Source organism: Panicum hallii, chromosome 2, assembly GCF_002211085.1.
Source record: "Panicum hallii strain FIL2 chromosome 2, PHallii_v3.1, whole genome shotgun sequence".
Lineage (NCBI taxonomy): Eukaryota > Viridiplantae > Streptophyta > Magnoliopsida > Poales > Poaceae > Panicum > Panicum hallii.
The window spans coordinates 51,076,529-51,101,898 of NC_038043.1; the positions used below are offsets into that span (position 1 = coordinate 51,076,529).

General features: G+C 47.9%; 2 protein-coding genes and 1 pseudogene across 3 annotated transcripts; 1 reads left to right on the top strand and 2 right to left on the bottom strand.

Moving 5' to 3' along the window:
- Positions 1 to 11,947: 11,947 nt before the first annotated feature.
- LOC112883117 lies at positions 11,948 to 13,842 on the bottom strand (annotated as a pseudogene).
- A 1,302-nt stretch (positions 13,843 to 15,144) lies between these two features.
- On the top strand, positions 15,145 to 16,814 carry LOC112882169 (cytochrome P450 716B1-like). Its single transcript, XM_025947156.1, has 2 exons — positions 15,145 to 16,099; positions 16,190 to 16,814. Exons 1-2 carry the CDS (start codon positions 15,145 to 15,147, stop codon positions 16,696 to 16,698), a joined length of 1,464 nt encoding a protein of 487 aa, XP_025802941.1. The 3' UTR covers positions 16,699 to 16,814.
- A 43-nt stretch (positions 16,815 to 16,857) lies between these two features.
- LOC112882168 (TORTIFOLIA1-like protein 1) lies at positions 16,858 to 23,395 on the bottom strand. 2 transcript variants are annotated; one of them, XR_003226616.1, is made up of 7 exons: positions 22,347 to 23,395; positions 20,950 to 21,141; positions 20,750 to 20,822; positions 20,030 to 20,658; positions 18,238 to 19,110; positions 17,735 to 17,817; positions 16,858 to 17,346 (listed from the first exon to the last, which is right to left on the bottom strand). XR_003226616.1 is itself a non-coding variant. In XM_025947155.1 (6 exons), exons 1-6 carry the CDS (start codon positions 23,136 to 23,138, stop codon positions 17,152 to 17,154), a joined length of 2,754 nt encoding a protein of 917 aa, XP_025802940.1. In that variant the 5' UTR covers positions 23,139 to 23,395; the 3' UTR covers positions 16,858 to 17,151. The 2 variants fall into 2 exon arrangements, 1 of the variants encoding a protein (XP_025802940.1); XM_025947155.1 differs by lacking the exon at positions 17,735 to 17,817.
- Positions 23,396 to 25,370: the final 1,975 nt, after the last annotated feature.

A 25,370-nucleotide genomic window follows, 5' to 3' on the forward strand; every position in this document is an offset into this window, starting at 1 on the left:
GCCAGAAGGTGAAGGAGGTGGAGGGTTCTGGCTTCAAGCTTTGGTACACAGGGACAACTTCGGGTAGGAATGGTGTAGGCATCTTGATCGATAAGAGCCTTAAGGATGGAATTGTAGATGTTAGGAGGCAAGGCGACCGGATTATCCTAGTGCGGTTGGTCATTGGAGATTTGGTTCTGAATGTGATCAGTGCCTATGCCCCTCAGGTAGGTCTTAGTGAGAGCTCCAAGAGTCAGTTCTGGGAAGACCTCGATAGCATGGTTAGTACCGTGCCTATCAGTGAGAGGCTCTTCATAGAAGGAGACCTCAATTGCCATGTGGGTGCGACTAATGTAGGATATGAGCAAGTACACGGGGGTTTCGGGTATGGTAGTAGGAACGAGGGGGGGAGGATGTTTTGAATTTTGCGTTGGCCTACGACCTGCTGTTAGCGAATACCCTCTTTAGGAAGAGGGAGTCCCATCTAGTGACCTTTCATAGTGGACAATATTCGAGCCAAATCGATTTTATCCTTACTAGGAGAGAGGATAGACGTGCCTGCTTAGATTGTAAGGTGATACCTGGGGAGTGTGTTGTCCCCCAACACAAGCTTGTGGTGGCGGTTTTTCGTTTTCGGGGACGTGCCCACCGGGACAAACGTGCCAAGATTGCGAGAACGAAGTGGTGGAAGCTTAGAGGGGAAGAGGCACAAACGTTTAAGGAGAGGATGCTAGGCGAGGGGCCTTGAGAAGGAGCAGATGTAGATGATATGTGGCTAAAGATGGCGATATGTGTTCGGAAGGTGGCCTCAGAAGTGTTTGGTGTGAGTAGGGGAGGCAAGCAGGAAGTGAAAGAGACTTGGTGGTGGAATGACGAGGTGCAAAGGGCTATTAAGGAGAAGAAGGAGTGTTTCAAACGCCTTCACCTCGACAAGAGCGCACCCAACATCGAGGGCTATAGATTAGCGAAGAGGTCTGCAAAGCGAGCTGTAAGTGTAGCGAAAGGTCAGACTTTTGATAACCTTTATCAACGGCTAGGTACGAAGGAAGGAGAGAAGGACATTTATAGGATAGCTAGAGCCCGCGAGAGGAAGACAAGGGACATAAAGCAAATCAAATGCATCAAGGATGGGACAGATCGACTTATGGTGAAGAATGAGGAGATTAAGGACAGATGGCGAGAATACTTCGACAAGTTGTTTAATGGGGAAAATGAGGGTCCTACCTTCGAGTTGGATGACTCATTTGATGATACCAATAGACGCTTTGTGAGAAGGATTCAGGAGGCAGAGATCGGGGAGGCTCTGAAGAGGATGAAGGGAGGTAAAGCATTGGGTCCCGATGGCATCCCCATTGAGGTGTGGAGATGACTGGGCGAGAGGGCGGTAGTATGGTTAACTAAACTTTTTGACCTAATTTTTCGATCAAACAAGATGCCGGAGGAATGGAGGAGAAGTATATTAGTACCGATCTTCAAGAACAAGGGAGATGTTCAAAATTGTACTAACTACCGGGGGATTAAGCTGATGAGCCATACGATGAAGCTTTGGGAGAGGATTATCGAGCATCGCCTAAGAAGATTGACAAGGGTGACTGTCGGAGGAATTCTCCAGCCGGGTGGCGGAAAGCACCCGCCTAATCCTAGTTAAGGTTGGGTTTGGAGGAGACTTAGGAGCGCTCGATCGGTAGCTAGACGAACGCAGGAAGGACACGAGGATTTAGAGTGGTTCGGGCCGCCGGAGCGTAATACCCTACGTCCACTTTGGCGTTGTATTGATTGTGTAAGCCCTGGATGGAGAGCAGCGAGAGCTCATGAGTATGAACCTAGTGTGTCTGAAAACTTGGAATCTGTCTTCTAACGAGTACACTCTCCCTTTTATAGTCCAAGGGGAGTGCCCACACTGTGCGGGACCCCGACAGGTGGGTCCGGCCAACAGGGACCTATTCTAAGTGATATGGAGATCTCCATCTCCAGCTCCCCGTTGTAGCCTCCACGGCTGGGAAGATAGCGTGCGTATCCACAGCCTAGATATGGTCGTGTGTTGTCCTGCAGGCACGATGACCGCTGTCAGTGTTACCCAACAGTGGTGCTGTGCTGCCACTGTTGGGCGTGATTCTGACAGGCGAGGCGGCAGTATTGATCCGCCGCGCCGATGCCTCCGCGCGTGTAAGCATCTAGGCCCTCAAGGTATGTTTCGGTGATTAATGACAACCATTATTGTGACTAATGAGTTTGTGCAGATTTATAGATCATTATCGCTCATTTGGATATATGTCAAAAGAGGCCCCTAATTTTCATTATTCAAAAAGTCGATCTCGGCATTCAACTCAATAATATGTCAAGACTAAGGATCTTTCTAGTCCTAAGTGTCATAAGGTTGAGAAGGACACTTAGGTTAGTATAGGTTTATAGTTTTGTAGTGATCGCACTATTAAAAGGGGTTTAGGCTTAGTAACTTGAGCATGGACATGGTCATTTGAAAATGAATGCACACAATGATCACTCAGGTTTCTAGAAGCTCAAATAAGTGGTTCTCAACTTATATCTCAAGAAATATTTGGATTTCATTCAAGGCTCAAGTCAGAAAACACAAAATCAGAAAAATCCTTAACACCGGTTTAACCGACGCCTCAAGTTTTCTATACGTCGGTTAAACGAGGTCAGCAGAGTCTGGACAAGTCTATACACCGGTTCAACCGACGATATTTAAATTTAACGTCGGTACAGTTGTCCAGAGACTTGGTTTTTAGTTGATCAGTGGACAACTACACTCACCGGTTAAACCGACGCTATTTGAAATTGGACGTCGGTGCAGTTGTCCAGTGATTTGGTTTTTTAGTTGTTCAATGGATGACTACACTCACCGGTTAAACCGATGCAACGACGGTTAATCTGCTCAAGCTGTAACGGCTAGTTTTCAGAAGGGGCAGTTTACATTCACCGGTTAAACCGACGATGACTATTGGAGGGACGTCGGATTAACCGGCGCTACGCAGTTTTCTGGCAGCTTTTTCTCCAACGACTCTATTCGTGTGAGCTGCCTATATATACCCCTCCAATGGGTCATTCTACCACTCTTGACACCAGGCAACAACCAAACACTCATACTATAGTCAAGAGCCATATTGAGCTTCATCATTTCATACACTTGTTCATTCAATCATTCAAGAAGCAAGATTAAGTACTTGAGTAGAGAGAAGCTTGTGTGCATCCATTCTTGGTGATTGGTTCTTGCTCAAGTGAAGGCCTTAGCTTGTTACTCTTGGTGATTGGCATCATCTAGGCGATCTTGGTGATCGAGGTGATTCTCGCGGAGCTTGCCAAGGATTGTGGAAGCCCGGAGAAGAAGATTGTACGTGGCTTGATCTCCACCACACCGGGATGGTGAACGGAGACTCTTAGTGAGCGCCCTCGTCTTGGTGACTTGGGAGGTGACAATACTCTTTGTGAGTGTCACAACGTGGATTAGGGGTGTGTGCCAACACATCGATACCACGGGAAAAAATCCGGTTGTCCCTTGTCCTTTTTACTTATTCCAGCATTATCTTTCATGCAATTCACCCATGTGCTTGATTTAAGGATCACTAGTTAGCTCTACCTTGCTAGGCTTTGTCTCTTTTTATCCTTCATAGCTTGCGTAAGTAGTTTAGTTACCCGGTTGGTGAATTGGTGCCTTTCTAGTTTTGCATAGGTTAAGGGTGCTTTATCTTGTTTTAGAAATTGAAAAAGGCCCAATTCACCCCCCCTCTTGGTCCATCGATCCTTTCAGCGCGCTCTGTAGCAGCGCACGTCTTGGCTCTCTGATTACAGGCCATCATTACGCTACGCGCCGTGTCGTGATGGGACTGCACGCAGCTGGTGCACAGAACACGGTGACACGACGCGCCGCCTTGGAAACAGGTGGGCTTACCGTGGTGTCAGCCTACCTGCCCCCGTGTGTCAGGGGCAGGCCTCTCTTTTTGACTTGGGGGCACCCGGCCCAGCTACCGCATTAAACGCTGGTAGGTGGGCTGAAGACCCGCGAAGGGCCTTCTGCCACACGCACATGGCAGGGCCAGCCCCGCTCCCTCCGCAGGGGCGGCACGTGGCGGCACCGGACCCCTCCCCGGAGGGAGTGGGGTCCGGGCCCCCGAGGCCGGTTGGAGCGGGCAGGCCCGTGATGGACCGGCCATCACACGTGGCGGCCCCGGATCTCATTGGGGAGTCCGGGTCCGCGGCGACCACCCGGGTGCTCCCCTGCCCTACGTGGCATGCGGAGGCCCCGGAGCTCAGAGAGCTCGGGGAGGGTCCGGAGACCACAGTCCCAGCTGTCAGACCCGGGCCGTATGCCACGCTGCCCAGGGGACGAGGGGGAGATCACGTGTGGTGAAACGCTAAGGGGCTGGACACCCTAACAGAAGGTACCCCTGTCTGTAAGTACCGACAGTGACCCAAAACCAGTTTGGGTTCATGCCTGGGAGGTCGACCATGGAGGCGATTTTCTTAGTACGACAGTTGATGGAGAGATATAGAGAGAAGAAGAAGGACTTACACATGGTCTTTATTGACCTAGAGAAGGCGTATGACAAAGTACCAAGAGACGTCATGTGGTGGGCCTTGGAAAAACACAACATCCCAACTAAGTATATTACCCTCATCAAGGATATGTACAAGGATGCGATGACTTGTGTTCGAACATGTGATGGCGATACCAGTGACTTTCCAATTAAAATAGGACTACATCAGGGGTCAGGATTGAGCCCTTATCTATTTGCTTTGGTGATGGATGAGGTCACAAGGGACATACAGGGTGATATCCCTTGGTGTATGCTCTTTGCTGATGATGTGGTGCTAGTTGACGAGAGTAGGGCAGGGGTTAATATGAAGTTAGAGCTGTGGAGACACGCGTTAGAGTCGAGAGGGTTCAGACTGAGTAAGACCAAGACCGAGTATATGATGTGCGACTTTAGCCCGACTAGGCATGAGGATGGGGACGTTAGCCTCGAAGGTCAAGTGGTGGCCAAGAAGGATATTTTCCGATATCTAGGATCAATGCTTCAGAAAGATGGAGACATTGATAAAGATGTTAGACATAGAATTTCAGCTGGTTGGTTGAAGTGGCGGCAGGCTTCGGGCGTCCTCTTTGACAAGAAGGTGCCACAGAGGCTAAAAGTTATAGGATGGCGATTCGCCGGGCGATGTTATATGGTGCTGAATGTTGGCCTACAAAAAGGCGACATGTCCAGCAACTGAGTGTAGCAGAGATGCGTATGCTGCGTTGGTTCTGCGGGCATACAAGAAGGGATAGAGTCCGGAACGAAGAGATTCGAGATAGGGTCGGGGTGGCACCTATCGAGGAGAAGTTGATTCAACATCGGTTGAGATGGTTTGGACATGTACAACGGAGGCCTCCCGAGGCGCCGGTGCGTAGTGGAGTTTTAAAGCGGGGCGATAATGTAAAGAGAGGTAGAGGTAGACCTAGACTAACTTGGGACGAGACGGTTAAGAGAGACCTTAAGTAGTGGAATATCGCTAAGGAATTAGCTATGGATAGGAGCGCTTGGATATTAGCAATTAACGTACCTGAACCGTGACCTTTGCTACTTTTTGTTTAACCCCTAACTCTTCCTTTGGCTTGTGCCCTTTTTGTGTTTCTTATTCTTGTTTTCTGTGGGTTTCATCTCTAGCCTACCCCAACTTATTTGGGACAAAAGCCTAAGTTGTTGTTGTTGTTGTTGTTGTTGTTGTTGTTGTAATGTAAGGTGTATTGTGAATTGATCTCATAGTACTTGTCACCTGGAGGAAAATGAGAGAAACATGAGGCAAACAGACTAGTAAAATGTAAAGAAAAGTGAAGAATTCTCAAAAACAATTGGATGACATTGACGAATTTGTTAGCGTGATTTATGCTTAGAACCTTAAATAAAGAAATGATAAATAATGGAGAAATCATATTTGTGTGTTTCAGAATATCCAAAAACTCATTAACCAATAGGTATTTCATTAAACAAAAAAATATAAACTCCTAAAGGGAAATGTCTCATTTTTAAGTTCAGGACTGGCCCTCTCAATGATCATACACAACAAAAATCCAGTAATGAACAATAGGTATTTCACTCAATATCCTATATTTCAGATAAACTACTAGGGGTAAACATTTCTGATTTGGCATGGAGGATTCACCTAATAAACTGCTATAGAAAAGCGCGGTATGCTGCTTCTCACTACTGATGAAAGATCTTTGGTTAGGTTCATCTCTGCTTTTCGAGCCTTGATATCCTCCGTCTGCTCCTCTTGTTCCATATTGTCTTCACATGCCAAATCTTTTAACTCCTCATACTTCAGTTGCGAATCCTCTTCAGGTGGCCAGTGTCTTATGTCACCATCATCCTCCGGTACTGCATCTGACCAGTCTTGGCCATCTTGATAAGGAGGAGACGAGGCTGGTGTCTTCGGATCTTCATGCTCGAATTTGCCTTCATCATAAGGATCCCGCAGAGGAACTCTAATGTTATGCCTTAGCTCCTGGACACCAGACCAATATGACCCTTCCTCCCCGAGGATCCTCAATCTCTTGACATGGTTCTCCATTGAGAATGCGATGCAGATATTTCAAGTACAGTCCTGACGAGTGCCCATATCTCCCTACCGATGACGATAATGGTAATATTCCATCCAACGTCAACAAATAAACTCTGCGGGTATCAAACGAATAAAGGTACTCCTCAAAAACATCTTCTAACCTTATAGGTTCTGAACTGCCAACAGCAAATACAGCAACAGACTGTACCAGACCGGGATCAACCACCCCCCTACATTTGTCCAAGACTTCAAAACTCTCAATTAGAACATCTGGGCCTATCCTGACTTGGCCTACTTTACAATTTTTACGAAGTTCATGACAATTCGCCCCTGTGTCACGATATTTGCAAGTTGGGTCTGGTAGGAAATTCTTTTTAATCTCAAATAAACCACATCTGTCACCATCCCAACCCATCACATGCAAATTCCTTGCAGAAAAGAATAGTGTCAGCCTTCTGTCATCGTATTCAAATGTCAAATGAAAGGTACACTCAGCAGGAGTGGTAAATACTTCAGCACCTGGCCCAAAGTGGGGAGACAGGTCAACCACCTTGCTGTTTGCTTGGCACCATGCTCGAGCTTTTCTAATAGCTATTTTGAAGCTATGTTGGGTTGCTTGCAAATCATCCTGGTTTAGAATAACTCTAGCAGTATTTCCAGGGTAGTTTTGATCATGTGGCTCTTTCTTATTTTTGCAATTACTAATGTAGGGTGTATTGTGAATTGATCTCATAGTACTTGTCACCTGGAGGAAAGTGAGAGAAACATGAGCCAAACAGACTAGTAAAATGTAAAGAAAAGTGAAGAATTCTCAAACACAATTGGATGACATTGACGAATTTGCTAGCTTGATTTATGCTTAGAACCTTAAATAAAGAAATGATAAATAATGAGAAATCACATTTGTGTGTTTCAGAATATCCAAAAACTCATTAACCAATAGGTATTTCATTAAACAAAAAAAATATAAACTCCTAAAGGGAAATGTCTCATTTTTAAGTTCAGGACTGGCCCTCTCAATGATCATACAGGACAAAAATCCAGTAATAGACAATAGGTATTTCACCCAATATCCCATATTTCAGATAAACTACTAGGGGTAAACATTTCTAATTTTGCATGGAGGATTCACCCAATAAACTGCTATAGAAAAGCGCGGTATGCTGCTTCTCACTACTGATAAAAGATCTTTGGTTAGGTTCATCTCTGCTTTTCGAACCTTGATATCCTCCGCCTGCTCCTCTTGTTCCATATTGTCTTCACATGCCAAATCTTTTAACTCCTCATACTTCAGTTGCGAATCCTCTTCAGGTGGCCAGTGTCTTATGTCACCATCATCCTCCAGTACTGCATCTGACCAGTCTTGGCCATCTTGATAAGGAGGAGACGAGGCTGGTGTCTTCGGATCTTCATGCTCGAATTTGCCTTCATCATAAGGATCCCGCAGAGGAACTCTAATGTTATGCTTTAGCTCATGGACACCAGACCGATATGATCCTTCCTCCCCGAGGATCCTCAATCTCTTGACATGGTTCTCCATTGAGAATGCGATGCAGACATTTCAAGTACAGTCCTGACGAGTGCCCATATCTCCTTACCGAAGACGATAATGGTAATATTCCATCCAACATCAACAAATAAACTCTGCGGGTATCAAACGAATAAAGGTACTCCTCAAAAACATCTTCTAGCCTTATAGGTTCTGAACTGCCAACAGCAAATACAGCAACAGACTGTACCAGACCGGGATCAACCACCCCCCTGCATTTGTCCAAGACTTCAAAACACTCGATTAGAACATCTGAGCCTATCCTAACTTGACCTACTTGGCCATTTTTACAAAGATCATGATAATTTGCCCCTGTGTCAACATATTTGCAAGTCGGGTCTGGTAGGAAATTCTTCTCAATGTCAAATAAACCACATCTGTCACCATCCCAACCCATCACATACAAATTCCTTCCATAAAGGAATAGTGTCAGCCTTCTGTCATCATATTCAAATATCAAATGAAAGGTACCCTCGCAGGAGTGGTAAATACATCAGCTCCTGGCCCAAAGTGGGGAGACAGGTCAACCACCTTGCTTTTTGCTCGGCACCGTACTCGAGCTTTTCTAATAGCTATTTTGAAGCTATGTTGGGTTCCTTGCAAATCATCCTGGTTTAGAATAACTCTAGCAGTATTTTCAGGGTAGTTTTGATCACGTGGTTCTTTCTTCTTTTTCCAATTACTAATGTAAGGTGTATTTTGAATTGATCTCATAGTACTTGTCACCTGGAGGAAAATGAGAGAAACATGAGTCAAACAGACTAGTAAAATGTAAAAAAAAGTGAAGAATTCTCAAAAACAATTGGGTGACATTGACGAATTTGTTAGCCTGATTTATGCTTGGAACCTTAAATAAAGAAATAATAAATAATGGAGAAATCACATTTGTGTGTTTCAGAATATCTAGAAACTCATTAAACAATAGGTATTTCATTAAAAAAAAACTACTAAAGGAAAATATCTTATTTTTAAGTTCAGAACTAGCCCTCTCAATGATCATGCAGAACAAAAATCCAGTAATAAACAATAGGTATTTCACCCAATATCCCATATTTCAGATAAAGTACTAGGGGTAAACATTCATGATATAATGTGCCACTGTGGTACTGGTACATTTGGACCGTAAAAGATAAGTGCAGCAATGATATAATGTGTCACTCTGAATTTAAGAGAACTGTCTGCACCAAGCAGATGGTTCTTTTGTTAACACAACATAGTTTCCTTAAGGAAATATCTTATGTTGAATTAAGTTCAGGGCTAGTCCATTAGATGAAAATACAGAACAAAATACAGTCACAAATAAAGGTGGACTTTCCCAGATTTTGCAAAGTGAGCAATGTTCAGAGGTCCTCAAAGGAAAAGTGAGTTCGAAGGGTACATGTATATAGAAAATAGTGAGGGTGATTCTATTAATACTGAAAAAAAAAAGACACCACATTCAATTCCAGAATACTAGCTTGCATTATTTGATACAAATGCATATATGTAACTTCCAGAGAAATGAGCAAGGAAACATCGCATATTTATAATGTAAAATCACGAGCTTCAGACTAGCTATACCAAATGCAGCCTTAGAATGGAAAGGATTTGATTGTTGTGAGCTGCCTATAGTAGTAGAACTTTTTCTCTTTCATATTGGCAATTTGGTATGATTACATTGTTAAATAATGTAAGCCGATTGATGAAGTTAATCGAGAAGAACACTATATGATTGCATTTCATCTGTTTTACCTGGAGCTGAATTCCATAGCCCACAAAACATGACAGAAAACCATAACAGGTACGCTAGAAGAGTTTCTATGTGTCCTACCAGGCTAGCTAGCACCAAGGATGATACAACTGCGCATCCCCATAACAAACAGCTTTGTTATTTTGTGATGATCAACCAGTAGACAAAGTTTCCAGCAAGTAGGACCATCCAGAGTCCAGATAGACCAAATCTAAACCATGCTAGTGATAGGACAACAGGGATAGATCTCAGGAATAACTTTAATTCATGCAATTGGGACATACGAGCTAAATTGATTCAGCAATATTCTACCACAAGGCAAAAACGTTGCAAAATGTTTGAGAAACCTACCGCCATTTCTAGATCAACCTTCAAAGCCTGCTCCTTAACCATTTTCTCTGCAACCAAATAAAAATTCCAAGGGAAATCAGCAATAACTCACGAATTAAAACAGCCCGCCTCAAACCAAACCGAAGGCAAAAACGAAACCAAAACCTGCTGTGATCTTAAGATTGGCAAAGCTCCCGTACGAACTGCCTCCAGCATCCGAGGAGGGCTTGGGGTTTGCGGCCTTCATGAGCATCGAGGTGGATCCAGCGAGGGATCGGAACCCCTCGAGGCTCCTAAGTGTCGAGAGCTTCTGCATCCTGCCCACGAAACCCTAGGTTTCGCCGGAGACGACTGTGGACATGGGTGCACAAAATGCTTGCACTACGGTTTCAGCGCTCGATTTCACACAGCAGGAAGGGAAGAGAAGAGGAAGGGGCGCGCGTACCTACTGGATGCTCGTCGCCGGCGAAGGGCACGACGGGTAAAGGGTGGTGCCTCTCGCGCAGCGTCGCCACCACGAAATGAACGCCACGAGAGGAGGAGGCACGGGAGGTGAACAATTCGAAACTGGAAGAGAAAGGAGACGAGGGTTGAAACTTGGAAATGCAACCGCCTATCTTTCCTCGGATTTGGAGGGAAACCAAGCCACCGGGACAGAGGAGGGGCCGGGGCTCCCGCGCGTGCGTAGCGGACACGCGCCAGTAAGTCGGACGGCCCAGATCGCTTTTTTCCATTTTTATTTTTTATTTTTGTCTCTCTCCAGCGAACATTGTGGCCTAGCCATAAGAGCGAGAGGAAGTTGGCCCACACTATTTAGGGGCCATTCGGATCCAAAGGATTTTATAATCCAGGATTAAAAAGGATCAAAATTTGAACCAAGCAAACTAGACTGTGCTGTAGGATTCTAGAATCCCCACCCATAATCCACAATCTTCTTTTCCCTAGCTTTTTTGGGATTCTTGGATGACAAATTATAATTTTGTCACCTGCCCGCCTCCAACTCTTAGAGAGGTGAATAGGCCAAGGGCACTGTAGTCATTTTACCTTTGTAACCCTACCTACTGTCCAAATTATAATCCTACCGAGAATCCAAACAAACCAGCTTTTTATTATTTTGGATCCGGATTGTTGTAACCACTACCTCTTTCTAGATTCTCATATATGTCATCCAGATACACATTTAGTCTATATATATATATATATATATACCGTATGTACCTAGGGTACGTGATACTTATTCCGTACCTAGGGTGTAGAATAGAGGTATGTCGTGTGTAGCTACTCCTCCCTGCGGAGCCGTATGGATTTTGCTTCCACTTGTTTCCGGCTCCGGCAGCAGGACCGATCCGTTAATTAATGAAGCTATATTCCTGGGCTGCGTTCCCATCTATCCGCACGTGACCTGATAATTCTCCACGAGCAGCCATTCGGCGGCATCTCTCTCTCCGTCCGCAAGAGGCCATTCGGCGGCGCGGCACCTCTGGCTACTCGCGGCCAGTTCTTCCTCATGAGTCTCTCTCTATCTTTGCCTCTCTAATTAATTGATCTACCCCCACACGCTACTCGCGGCTACAACTATTCAGAGCGGGCTTCTCTTGAGCCTTGAATCGCACTGCCAGACGACGGCTAGCTGCAGATCCGAGGTTCGCAAGATTTTCGGCCGCCGCCTGGCGCGCAGTTCGACGACCTACCTGGTACCCGTGACACGTTCGGCGGCCAACGCCGAGCTCGCTGGCAAGATGGCCATGTTAATCGTATCGTATATTTATAATTCTACTTGTGCTCATACAGCTTACGAGTATCCGAACGGCACGCCAACATTTGTCCTGACAAATTTAGTAGCTGTATACATGTATTCCTCCCTGTATATTAAATTCGTTTCCATGATTTTGCGTGTCCCGGTGGTGTGCAAAACCCAGATGTACATCTCTCTTGAAAGATATACGTTCCTGAAATCATGGCGGTCGATCGATCGTATAATGTACATGATCATCATGGCGATGCCGCCTTGTGCTCAGCAAGCTCTATCGGCAGGCCGTGCAGCGGCGACGGCGCGGGGTCCCTGACGAAGGTGTTCTCCTTGCAGCAGAGCTTCCACCTGAAGCGCCTCAGCAGGTAATGCAGCGCCACCAGCGTCTCGATCCTGGCGAACTCCATGCCGACGCAGATCCTCGGGCCGGCACCGAAGGCGACGAACGAGCACGGCGGCGCCACTGACGCCGACTGGGTCTCGAACCGGGACGGGTTGAACTTGTCCGGCTCGGGGTAGATGCTCCCGTCCATGTGCGTCGCGGCCGCCGTCCAGAACACCTGCCACCCTTTGGGGATGACGTAGCCGTCGAACTCGATGTCTTTGGTCGCTCGCCTGAAGCTGCCGAAGATCGGGGGCACCATGCGGAGCATCTCCTGCGCGGCGCGCCACGTGAGCTTCATCTTCGCCAGGTCCTCCCAGGTCAGGGCCTCGCCGTCGCCCTTGCTCTTGCCGATCTCGTCGTGCTCTGCACAGCGAATAATGGTCGAGTAAGGGATGGGCATGCATGGCCATGGCGTGCGTGCGTGGTCAAACGTTCTAGTCAAGGCATGGTGGTGAGGTGATCGATGCCCGCGTTCACCGATCGGGATTGTTACCGTGGACCATGGCGGCGAGCGTGTCAGGATCGTCGGCGAGCTGGCGGATCAAAAAGGTGAGAAGGATGGAGGACGTGTCGTGGCCGGCGATGAGGGAGACCATGGCGGTGTCCACGATCTCCTCCTCGCTCAGCAGCGGCGCGCCGCTGTCGTCGGTCAAGCTGAGGAGGCACGCGATGAGGTCGCTGCTCCGGGAGGCCTCGCCCCGCTCCAGCTTGGCCTTGGTCTCCCGCGTGATCCCGGCGATCACCCGGCGAGCACTGGCGCTCGCCTTCAGGCTCCGGCGGAACGCCGTGAACGGCAGGTCCACGGGGACGGCCCAGGTGCCATCCATGACGTGCTTGAAGTCGCCGGCGAGGGCGTCCCGGACGGCGCCTCGCTCGAGGCCGAAGAGCAGCAGGGAGATGATGTCGAACGTGAGCCTCTTCATCAGCGGCATGACCGTGACGGTGGCCCGGCCGGCCCAGCTCTCGTCGAGGTGGCGCCGCACCTCGCCGTCGATCCTGCCCACGTACAGCCGCAGCATGTCCGGCCTGAGGAACTCGGCCAGCGCGCCGCGGATGCGCTTGTGGTCGGCGCCCATGAGCTCGAGGATGTTCCGCTCCCCCAGGATCCGCTGCACGGACCGGGGCTGCTGCGACGCCAGCGCGGTGCTGAAGAAGACGAACTTGTTGGCCGCGGGCCCCGTGAGGAGCACCGTCGGCGCGCCGAAGAGCGACAGCTTGGACACCGGGCCGTACCGGTCGACGCGGTCCTGGACCCCCCGCTCGGCGGTGTTGGCGCGCATGGCGCGGAGGAGGCCGAGGCTCTGGCCGATCACCGGCAGGCCCAGGGAGCCCGGGGCAGCTTGGCCGTGCCCGGCCGTGGCTTCCTGGCTCTCGTCAGGAGATGGATGAGCACGGGGAAGGCGATGGCCATGAGCGCTAGGAGGAGAGAGAAATCCATTGGAGGAACCAGTGTGTTTAGTGAATGGTGAAGCTAACTGCTTGGAGCCGGGATGGAGAGGAGTGGGGATGGGACACGGAGAATTGCAAGTGATTGGTGATATATCTGAACATTTACCGTCCATGTGATGTAAACAGATTATCGATCGGTAACTTTTGTGTACGGTGAGTATATCGCATTGCTGAGGACCTTGAAGATTCCGCGGGAGGAGAAGACAAGGCTTTCTGTGACAGGCTCTGGCAATCTTCCACTTGGCTAACTGGGCTTGAATTTCGCTCGGGGCCAGGAAGTCTGAAGCTGAAGCCGGCGTCGCCCAACGAATTTACTGACGCCTTGCCCTCAATGCGCCTCTGAATATCACCGCCACCACCGCGTCATTTTCGTTCATTTTCCATGCAGCAACTACTTGGGCGTGCCTGGGTCTGGGTTCTGGATGTGCTGGGTGCTGCAAGGAAGAAACCAAGAAGAAGGATCCAACACCGGTGCCCGTTCTCGACTAATAAACTCCCAGTATCCTTTGCAATGAGTAGGTGCGTGGATTTATTTTATGCGTGCAGTGTGCATGCATGTTTTTAACATTGAGAACTTGGAGTGATCTCAGTGTAAGAACGAAGTTCATGGCTTTTATTTGTGTGGCAGAAATGAACTGACAGAATAATGCTGAACCAAAAACGAGTTGTTCAGTGCATACGTGTATACGACATCCTATTCGGTTGCAAAGTTTCGTTTCAGATGCTTGCTTCTGGGGCATGACCAACCTTTTTACTCTCCGCTGCAGCTGCACTACTTGGCATGTGTTTTTGCTGCTCGGGATTCGGAACCTCGACTCACCGCTTTGTACTAAACTTTAATTTGCTGTTCCTCGTAACTGTCTTTTACTCATTTCTTTTTCAATAACGTACTGTAGTCTTTGGTTATGTTTGTACAATTGTAATTCGAGAGGAGCACGTGAGCTTCATTCTCTGACCATATGTCTGAACCTGACCAATCTTTTTTCCCCTGATGAGGATTAGTACATGCCTATTCAGTTGCCAGTAATTCTTTTGGTTTCCAACGAGGAATCCATGCTCATTTCTATCCGGCAACAAAGTAAGAATCTGTTTGTGCAAAGAGCTGATCGAGACAAACTCTGTTCTTTTACTGTCTCTTTCGCTTCTATCAGTGACAATCTCATGTTGTCCCTATCACGTTTTCAGCACATATCTACATGTTTACAACGCTAAATACAACCGATCGAGGCAATCATCCCGCATCCCAGATTCTAGCCATCGTCTAGCTGAAGATGCCGCTTTGTCCTCTTCACAGCAGCTCGTCGACGCGTTCCATCACATCACTACAGCGCACACTGCTAATGCGCAGAATATATTGCACCACCCTCCCCTCCTGCCAAACCCCAAGAAGCTCTAGCCATTGGTGCGCGGCAATGGCGGCCTCCATCGCCGTCGCACTCCTCGCCGCCTTCCTCACGCCGCTCATCGTCTACTGGTTAACGACAAGAACCAGGAAGCCGTTGCCGGCGAACCTGCCCCCGGGGTCGCTGGGCCTGCCGGTGATCGGGCAGAGCCTGGGCCTGCTCCGCGCGATGCGGAGCAACACCGGCGAGCGGTGGCTGCGGGACTGGGTCGACCGGTACGGCCCCGTGTCGAAGCTGTCGCTGTTCGGCGCGCCCACGGTGTTCGTGACGGGCCCCGCCGCGAACAAGCTGGTGTTCGGCAGCGACGCGCTGGCGCCGAAGCAGCCCCGGTGCCTGCCGCTGATCCTGGGCCGCCGGAACATCCTCGAGCTCGTCGGCGACGACTACCGCCGCGTGCGCGGCGCCATGATGCAGTTCCTCAAGCCCGACATGCTGCGGCGGTATGTGGGCACGATCGACGCCGAGGTCACGCGCCACCTCGACGCCGAGTGGGCTGGGCGCCGGGCCGTCACCGTGCTGCCGCTGATGAAGCTGCTCACGTTCGACATCATCGCGACGCTGCTCTTCGGCCTCGAGCGCGGCGCCGTCAGGGAGCGGCTCGCCGCGGCGTTCGCGGACATGCTGGAGGGCATGTGGTCGGTGCCGCTGGACCTGCCGTTCACGGCGTTCCGCAAGAGCCTCAGGGCGAGCGCGAGGGCGCGGCGGGTGCTCGAGGCGACGCTCAGGGAGAAGAGGGCCAGGCTGGAGCGGGGCGAGTCGTCGCCCGCGAACGACCTCGTGAGCTGCCTAGCCAGCCTGCGGGTCGACGAGGGCGGCGGCGGCAAGCAGCTGCTGACGGACGAGGAGATCGTGGACAACGCCATGGTCGTCCTGGTCGCCGGCCACGACACGTCGTCCGTGCTCATGACCTTCATGATCCGCCACCTCGCCGGTGATCCCGCCACCCTCTCCGCCATGGTCCAAGGTAAGAAAGCAGCCTGAGCTTTAAGTCAATTGTCGTCGATGGCGCGCCATGTCTGACGAGACGACGCCTCTCTCTCTCTGCGACGTGCAGAGCACGAAGAGATCGCCAAGAACAAGGCCGACGGCGAGGCGCTGACATGGGAGGACCTGCACAGCATGAGGTTCACGTGGCGCGTGGCCCTGGAGACGCTGCGGATGATCCCGCCCATCTTCGGCAGCTTCCGGCGAGCCCTGGAGGACATCGAGCTCGACGGCTACGTCATCCCCAAGGGGTGGCAGGTGTTCTGGGCGTCGAGCGTGACGCACATGGACCCCGGCATCTTCAAGGACCCCGAGAAGTTCGACCCGTCAAGGTTCGAGGGCCAGGCGCCGCCCTACTCGTTCGTGGCGTTCGGCGGCGGGCAGCGGCTGTGCGCCGGGATCGAGTTCGCGAGGGTGGAGACGCTGGTGACCATGCACCACCTGGTGAGGCGGTTCCGGTGGAGGCTCTGCTCCAAGGAGAACACCTTCGTCAGGGACCCCATGCCGTCGCCGCTTCATGGCCTCCCAATCGAGCTCGAGCACATAGGCGTGGCTTCTCCATGCAAGACCGCTTGCTGAGTTCAATCTGTTGCGAGAATTGAGGCTCTGAACTGTACTAAGTCTGTATCAAAATTCACAGGGATACCCCACCCCAAAAATCAGCTGAATGCGTAGCGCCTGGTTACAGTTTCATCCTCGATTGCATACAGACACAGATGTTGACGCGGTGAGCCGGTGACAATAAACATTATATTGCTACTCATTTTCAAGCTTCCAGTGTGTAAATGCACCAACACATCACCAGCACCTCGAAAAGGACCATATTACAGTATAATGACAAAAACCAAACTATGAACTGCGAAAGACTTTCGAACCAGGCGAGACAATATCAACATCATATTTCCTCACGCAAACAATCCATTTCGACAGTGACACTTCCACTCAGCCCAATCTAACACTTGTACTCCTAGTAGCAATAGACCAAGCAAGGACAGGCAGGAAATCAGTAATGAACAAATGAAATCAACTACCCTAATTGATGAGCTGCTGCAAGTCAATGCGCCACGATGAAGCCAGCTGCTTCATTATCTGCACCGGGGTCGCTCCCTCCCAATCATCAGGCAGCTCGATCGCGGTAGCATCATGAAGTCCCAATAGAAGGTCTTGCTTGGCGTCTAGAGGGATCCCGAGATAATCAGATCCGTTTTCCATTACCAGATCAGTCAACTGCAACAACCAACACATTCTTCATTGAGATGTCTACCTCAAAGTTATGCTTGGCTCAGAAATGAAAAACCAGATAATGCCAGACATTTGAGTATAGAAAAGGAAATAAATGTTAAGGCTTTTCTTTGCAAACTGTTCTTTGTCCAATGTACTCCGATCTTTCATGTTTATAAACTATATACAGCCATCTGTCCAGCTTAATCACCATTTCAGGACATAACAAAAGTTAAGAGTGCTGTATTGGTTTCACAAGAGGACTGAAACAGCTGTACTATTCCAGGTGAAAACCTTAATTATCATAGCACAAACAAAGAGAACATGATAACAGGTTTCACCAAACAAGAACCCATCTGTCCGATAAATAAAGTATCAAATATTCATCACATACTTCACTACAGTTTTTCCTTCAACCTTGAGCAATCCAGTAAAACTGATGGGCCTTCATTCTAGACCAAATGAAAAGCCAGGATTCTGTTTGAGGACAGAAGGACCAAAAGTCAATCAATAACAGTTTGATACTCTATTCAAATTAATGTTTACCAGGATATGTTACGAATGCTTAGATACTTTAATTCACTAGCTAAATCAACAAATTAGTTCACTGTTTATGATATTCCATGGCTATCCATTCCTGCTGAAAAATATATTTCTTTCAAAAACATAATAGCTTGTTAGACAACCAATTATCCCAGTACCACCTTGGATTAATTACTAATACATGGTCATTAAAATGCATTTTAGAGTGCTGCACCATAATCTTAAGATGGAAGTGATTCCTTTATGAGCCCAACTCTAGTTCCAAGGCAAAGAAAATGTTCAGAGTTGAAATTTCTCTGATATAATGTCAATGAAAACATCAATTCATTACTGCAATGGAATATGATGGATTACCTGTTGAAGCCAGGTCAAGGCTACATCATAGAAGCTTTCTTCCACAAGAAACTGCCCCACAGCATGTAGGACTTCGTTTGCAACCTCATTTGAAAGTTGATCAACAACCGGTCCAGTTTGCTCCATCAACTTTACAAGTAGTTCGGCATCACCAGTTGAAAGAACCTCAGCATAAGCAGAGTCCATATCATCAACATGAAGAGCATCCATTGCACGGGTCCAGGCATCCCAAAGCGGGCCTCTTTCATCCCCTTGATTGTCATCATTCAAAGCTTCCCCATCCAGTTCAGGAATAGCAACTCTTGCAGCAGCCCTTGAACTTCCATTATCTTCACCGGCCACTCTAATAGCTTCCAGTGTGGCTTCATCTTTTGAGGCCCGCCAAGCACTACGAGCAGAAGGACCCTCGCCGAACCTAAAGGGTCCCTGCCCTTTGTCCCAACCTCTTCGGGGACCTGCTTGATCATTACTCCGCTCATTTCTCGGCATCCTATTGTCAGACGAAACAGAATCTAATCCTCTCCTCGCATTCATACCACTTCTTGATCCAGAATAAGCATAAGAGTCCCATTGTTCAGAATCTGGTCTCCAAGATGGGCTTCTTAAACCAGAAGCACCATCTGCAGAGAAATACCTTTCTGCAAATCCCATCCGTCCATCACCATTCCTCCCAAATTTTGAATTAGAAAATTCATGGAAACCATTGTATTTAGATGATCTGCCAGGAGATGAATCAAAGCCCAGTGCTGGACCACCACCTCTCCTGCTTGACGAGAGTGATATTTCCCTCGCCATTTCCTCAACTACTCTCTCAAGACCACGTACTCTGTTCTCTAGAGTAACCATGCTGTCATGAGATCCTCCCATGAAATCCTGAAAGTTGATAAAACAATCGATATTTCATAGTTAGCGCACAAATATGTTTAGTAATTTTACATGCGTCATGAAAATCAGCAAAGCCATAAATCGCAGCAGGTGTGTCCTCATTTGCCACCTATATGGAAAACTTGGAGCATAACCAAAGAAAGCATGGGACTGTTATAGCACGTATCCAAACTATGCAGCAAGTAGTCAAGTACCAAATCATTTGGCCACAAAGCAGTCAATTTTCTTTCCAAAAGATATGGAAGATTATTTTAAAATAACAAATAAAATTGGAACTAGAGCTCTCAACAAGCTGAGCATGAGTAAGCCAAAGACTTGGGTCAACCTCAACTTTGTGCCCGAGGTCAGCTCGACTGAAGCACGGATAAGCTCAGGCTCAGACCGATAAGGGCAGAAGCCTCCATTATTGCTTGTCTTTGAGTAGATTGCTCCACAACTCTATAGATGCATGTGTACAAGTATACCTTAGGTTCAAAAAAGCTAAATCTTCACCAGTATAGGCATATAATATGTTATACATGTATATCTTCAAGCCTAATCAGGCCGAAGTCAGAGAGCTTGAGTAAACCTAAGCTTAATATCGATAAGGGTTTGAGCACAAGAACAGGTTTAAGCTCAGCTTAATAGGGTTCAATCTTAGTTCAAAGCTTGCCAGACTAAGCTTTCAGTATTTGCCATACATTTAAAGTTCGCTTCACTTGGAATTTATGAAAACATAGTTATAATTTCAGTAACATGGGGCACGAAAATGTGAAAAAATTTAATAACAGAGAGACTTAATAGTATGAACATTAGTTTCTTATCACAACTCAGGAAGTCAACTGGTGTGACATTCATTTCTAGATTCTTCTCTTAGCGGAATAGAAAATGAAACTTCAAATATGTCGAGAAGTGAACATAAACAAACCTGCAGCATGTTCATGAGACTGGTTTGCTGTCTCTCCAAGTGTGACAGCTGCCTTTGTATGGCTAACCAATTCGTTTTATTATTTATGAATGGGCCTTCTCCAGGGATGTTCATGGTTGCAGAAGTAGAATCTTTTGCACTGGGTTCACCCCTATCTTCAACATCAGATGTCCTCGATTTTGCATCTTTGTTTCTATTTCCCCTTTGGTTAGCCCATTTATCTCGAATGTTTTGAAAATTAGAGCTAGCACGCATTTGAGTAAGATTTGCTTCGTCTTCAGCTGATCCATTACTGTTAGCAGGACCAACATGATCACCATCTTCTTCTGGTTCGTCTTCAATTCTTAAGTGAGATTGTAGAGTCTTGCGGGGGACTACAACCTCAACAGCCAAACCATCTGTTTTCCTTGTCTCAAGCTTTTGGAAAAATTCAGGGTTCAGTTCCCTGTCAGTTAACGTCGGTCTTTTCTTTAAAAGAACTGCAGCCTTTTCAGCTATACTGCCCTTCACATTGTTACTAGGCGAATCTGGGGAGGAATCTTCAAAGGATTCTGATTTTCCACCTCTTTGCATTGATCTTTTTGAGTCCAGCTTCCCTTCACCATCAGCTGGCTCCTTATTTCTACCATCTGTTGCATGTAAGTTGTTTTACAGTAAGTATGAGATAGTAAAACCGTAACTAATAGAGTACACTTGAGAACCAAACGAATGGATCATTACCATTTGCATCTTCTCCAGTCAACTTTTTCCACAACTGTACTGCATCAATCATGCTATCTCTAACAGGCCTTACCTGTGGGAAGAAAATGAAAACTATGATATATGAACAAAAAGGCACATAAATTGTCGTCATGTGAAAAGGATCCATGAGCAGCAAGAGGCCCCCAAATTTAGAGTGAGCACAAAGAATTCTAGGTTACCTTATCGAAACGGCAAGCTTCGAGAGCAGCAATGGTTGGAGCCGTTCCATCACCTATCAAGTGACCTGAATGGGTCGCCAAGACACATAATGTATCAGCAGCTGCTTTTCTAGTAGCCCAGTCACTGTTCTCAAGACAGTCACGAATACTTTGCAGAGTTGGCTGCATATTCTGAGAGCTGATTGCTCCAACCTGAAAGGCAAGATATGAACAGATTCAAATCAACCGTGCTGATAGTTAACACAATATCATTGCAGAATGGCACATGCATAGCAAAATAATACAAGCGTCGCTAGACATATTTTCATGATCAGACCATCTAAAGCCCCTAAACCAGTTTGGCACTGCAATCTTATGAATAACCAGAGAAAAAAAGCTTAAAGAGATGCGCTGGGACCTCGCATTCATGTTATATTAATAGATCAATCATGTAAAAGTAACATAGAAACAAAACCCACAAGTCACAAGTGAAGTCCAACTTAGCAAGCTACAGCATGCTCTTGTAAATAAAAAGTTCAAAAGATCTTTAAAAAAAATAATCTCAAATACTACAACACACACTGACATTTGAAGTGAGAACAGTAGTAACGCACGATCACCATTCACTCATACAGCAACAAGCAATACCATAGAAAAAAGGGCTATCTTCTACTGCCTCAGATAATACATAAAACAATATATTGATATATAAGTCAGAAAAAATAATTCTAACAGAAACTCTAGTGTATACACATCATATCTCTATAACCAGGTAAAAGAGGATATCTCGTAATCCATGGTGAAAGTAAAGGGAAAAAAGATGTCTCTAGATGGTTTATTAAGCTCCTATTTTGATCTCAAAAAATCAAAACGATATGATATTTTTTGCTGATCACCAATTTAAACAGAAATTAAAAGTAAATGCCCAATCTCCATTTGCAGCTTCTCATAAATAATTCACCAGCAGCTTGTAAACTTCGACGTGCTTACATCCCCACACTTTCCATGGCATACACAAGCCACAACTAAAATCGATTGTCAAGAACAAACCAGCAACATTTAGAATACCACCACTAGCAGTGAATCCATTGTAAGCCTGCCATAAGTACAGGATAACATTCATATCCCCACAATCTCCCAGTACAATTCACTAAATACTTGGTCTTCTCCCTGCAGACCAAAACCCTACCAGTATTTTCATACCTAAAGTTATCAGGAAATGTACATGCTATTAATCAAAGTAACAACACGGAAGTTCAAAATAACCCCTGCCAACAGTCTAGGATAAATTCCTGCCTAAAATATAACATGCCCATTAAATGACCGATGACTAGCCAACCTTCTAATATCTGGTATTTCTTAGTCCAATCATCAAATGCACGAACAGACACAACAAGATTTGCGAAGGGGGCACCCACCTGTGACAAACTTCCCATGACGCCCAGCAGTGCTGCCTTCGCCTGCACACCTTGGCCACCGAGCAGCTTGCAAATCCTAGGACCGAGCTTCCCAAACATCCCGATGACACCCGGGCCAGGCCCTGCCCCTTCCACCGTCTTGGCAAGGCAGGCGGCCGCCCCAGCCTGCACCGCCTTGCTCTGCTCCCCCATCACCTCGAACAGCGGCTTCATGAACAGCGTGACGGTCGCATTGCCTGCCTCAGCAACGCCTGAAGCAGCCAGCGGCCGGAGGTACACCGCCGCGAGCTGGCCCGCGGCGTCTCGGCAAGCGTCGCGCACGGAGGTGTCGGAGGCCGGGTCCTTGAGCCGCCGCGCGAGGTGGGCGAGCGCCTTGTGCAGGTGCGGCGCGGCGGCGTCCGGGTGGGACGCGCAGAGCGTGGCGAGGAGGCGCAGCGACTCGCGCCTGGCCGGGGAGGCGAGACCCGGGGAGTCGGAGGCCAGCGCGTTGAGCAGCATGGGCACGGCGTCGGGCGACGGCGGCGCGCGGATGATGCGGTCCAGGTCCTCGACGGCGATGTGGTGCGTGTCGCGGTCGGAGAGCTTGGCGAGCGCGGCGAGCACGCGCGACTTGAGCTCCGCCATCGCCGCGTTCTTCGACGGCGTCGCGCCGGCGGCGGGACCCGACGGCGGCGGCGCCGCCGCCGCTCCCCCGCCGGCCGCCGCGGGGCCGGGGTTGGGCGGCGGCGGCTGCGCGGTGGTGGGCGACCTGGGGTGGGATTTGACGGCGGATTTGGAGAGCGCGGTCGCCATTGCGGTGGGAATCTGGCGAATGTGGGGGAGTGGGAATGGCGAGGTCAGATTTGAATTGGTGGGTGCGGGGTTTGAACGCCAGTCTGGGGCATTTGGTGGCGAATTTGAGGTGCGTTTGGTGGGATTTGGGATGGATCGTTGGGTTTCGGGTTTGGCGTTTGGGCTGATTTGGGAATGGGGTGATGATGAGATCTCGCCTTGGGAGCGGAGAAGGGGGAGGGAGGCGTCGGCGAAGAAGGGTTTCAAGATTCTTTGAGAAGGATGATGAGAATGGAAGGAGGGGCAGTGGGGGAGAGAGCGAGAACTAGGAGGGAGTGAGGGCCCACTAAGGTCGAGGGCCCACTACAGTAGTAAAAAAAATCAAATTTCAAAAAAAAAAGATAAGTATATGTTTTGAGATGAACCATATTTATTTACTTCTGTGTGCATTACTCTATTTATTTAAGATAAACTAATGCACATCACCCTTGTAGCAATAGACTAGGCCAGTGAAACCTTAGGGAAATATTTCATAGGGTTGTCTTATCTCACAAAGCTACATTGTTGCATGTGTTCTTTTAAGGTGATGGGTTTGCTCCATCAAGGGGCATGATGGAGCGTCACAAGGAGAACACGTAACAGTCCAATATTCAAACAAAGGAGCTGTGAATCTGTAATGAAATACTCCCGCAGGAAATGGATTTGTGCGTAGACGTTTGCTTTGGTTTCACCTGAAATTCGTGCAGATCTTTGCAATTTGTTTATGCGCGGAGCTTGAGCTCCGGCTAGCTTTCGGCTGACGGTTGGTGAGGTAGGTGCCGGAGACGCATTGGTGGGAGAGGCTGGCACATCAGCAGCAGCAAGCTGCGACGACGCGGGTGGTTGGCACGTCCATGCTGTTCCTTGTCCGTGGCTGAATTCGGCGACCGTACCGAACCGAACCCGATTTTGTAATCTTGTTCCTCTTCATGTGAAGGTACAGATTCAACTTTTATATTAGCGGCAGCAGCAGTATGTAGTACGAAAAAAGATCTAAACTATGAAGAGAAAAAAAAAATGTTAGGAGGAGAACAAGACCGTTCTGCGCAGGTGGTTGGCACGTCCATTCTTGTTGCCTCTGAATATGGTGACGCGGGGAACTGGGTGGGCTTCCGCCGCTTGGAGGGAGGAGAATGAAAGCCCAAAAGGCCCACGGCAAAGCCCTGGGCCTCTGGGGGGGCCGGGAATTTTTTTAAAAAAAGGGATAAAAAAAAATTCGAAAAAGGGGTGGCCGTTGGGAAAATTTAGGGAAATGGGTGCCTCCCGCCCGCTGAACGGGCGGGACGCGTGGGGCCCGGGACATCCCGCCCACCCAGCGGGCGGGATGTCACCCGAGGGCCTCTTCGCAAATAATTTCTTCGCGAAGAGGTCCCTGGGAGGGCATCCCGCCCAACCAAAGGGCGGGATGCATCCCGCCCTTTGGTCGGGCGGGATGTCCCCCCACCGGCTATTTAAGCCCCAACCTGCCCCAAAAATGCTATTTTATCCAGCAAAAATCAAAAAAAAGAGAAAGAGAGGAGAGGAGTGAGAAGAGGAAGCGGCGAAGCCCTGTCCACACGTCGATTTTGAGGTATATTCTCGTTCTAGCCATATAAGTACTTGAAAATAACTATAATTTAGGAAATATTTGATAGAGTAGTTATATTTTGAATAGTTTTAGTATTTTCATTTGTTTTTAGTATAATTTATAATCTGAATAGTTTAGAATCTGTAAAATATAATCTGAGAGTCGCTGAAATTTAGGATCGTCGTTCGTTGTGTATTAATATGTAGTATAACTAGTTTATTAATGATTGACAGATATGTCTTCCGAGAAGGGTATTTTCAGTATATATTACGGAGAAGGAAATGTGATTTATGGGCCGAATGGGGTAGATTTAAGTGAATTCAACTGTGCGGTCAGAGGAATTACCAGACCGCACGAGAGGACATTTGAATCCCTATGCAACTGGTTAATGAGGGGACTAAGGATTAATCAGGAGACACACACTGTGAGTGTTCAATGCGTCATAAATCGTACCACTCACGCTTTGATCTGGGAGCTTATGCCACTTGCAAGCAACGAGGACTGGTTAACTTATCTGCAAAATGCAAGTCATTGGCAGTGGCCACTGGTACTCCTTGTTAGTGTGCACAAGTTTGAGGTATCTCCTAAAGATAGGGCGCGACATGGCATGAGACGTCAAACTCCTGTAAAGGAGTGCATTCTCAAGT

Excerpts from the sequence above, each read along its gene's own strand:
- LOC112882169 (XM_025947156.1), top strand. The coding sequence starts at position 15,145 with ATGGCGGCCTCCATCGCCGTCGCACTCCTCGCCGCCTTCCTCACGCCG. Across the intron at positions 16,100-16,189 it reads CCTCTCCGCCATGGTCCAAG|AGCACGAAGAGATCGCCAAG; the intron begins GTAAGAAAGCAG and ends TGCGACGTGCAG.
- LOC112882168 (XM_025947155.1), bottom strand. The coding sequence starts at position 23,138 with ATGGCGACCGCGCTCTCCAAATCCGCCGTCAAATCCCACCCCAGGTCG. Across the intron at positions 20,659-20,749 it reads GACTGGAGAAGATGCAAATG|ATGGTAGAAATAAGGAGCCA; the intron begins GTAATGATCCAT and ends TACATGCAACAG. Across the intron at positions 19,111-20,029 it reads GTCTCATGAACATGCTGCAG|GATTTCATGGGAGGATCTCA; the intron begins GTTTGTTTATGT and ends ATCAACTTTCAG.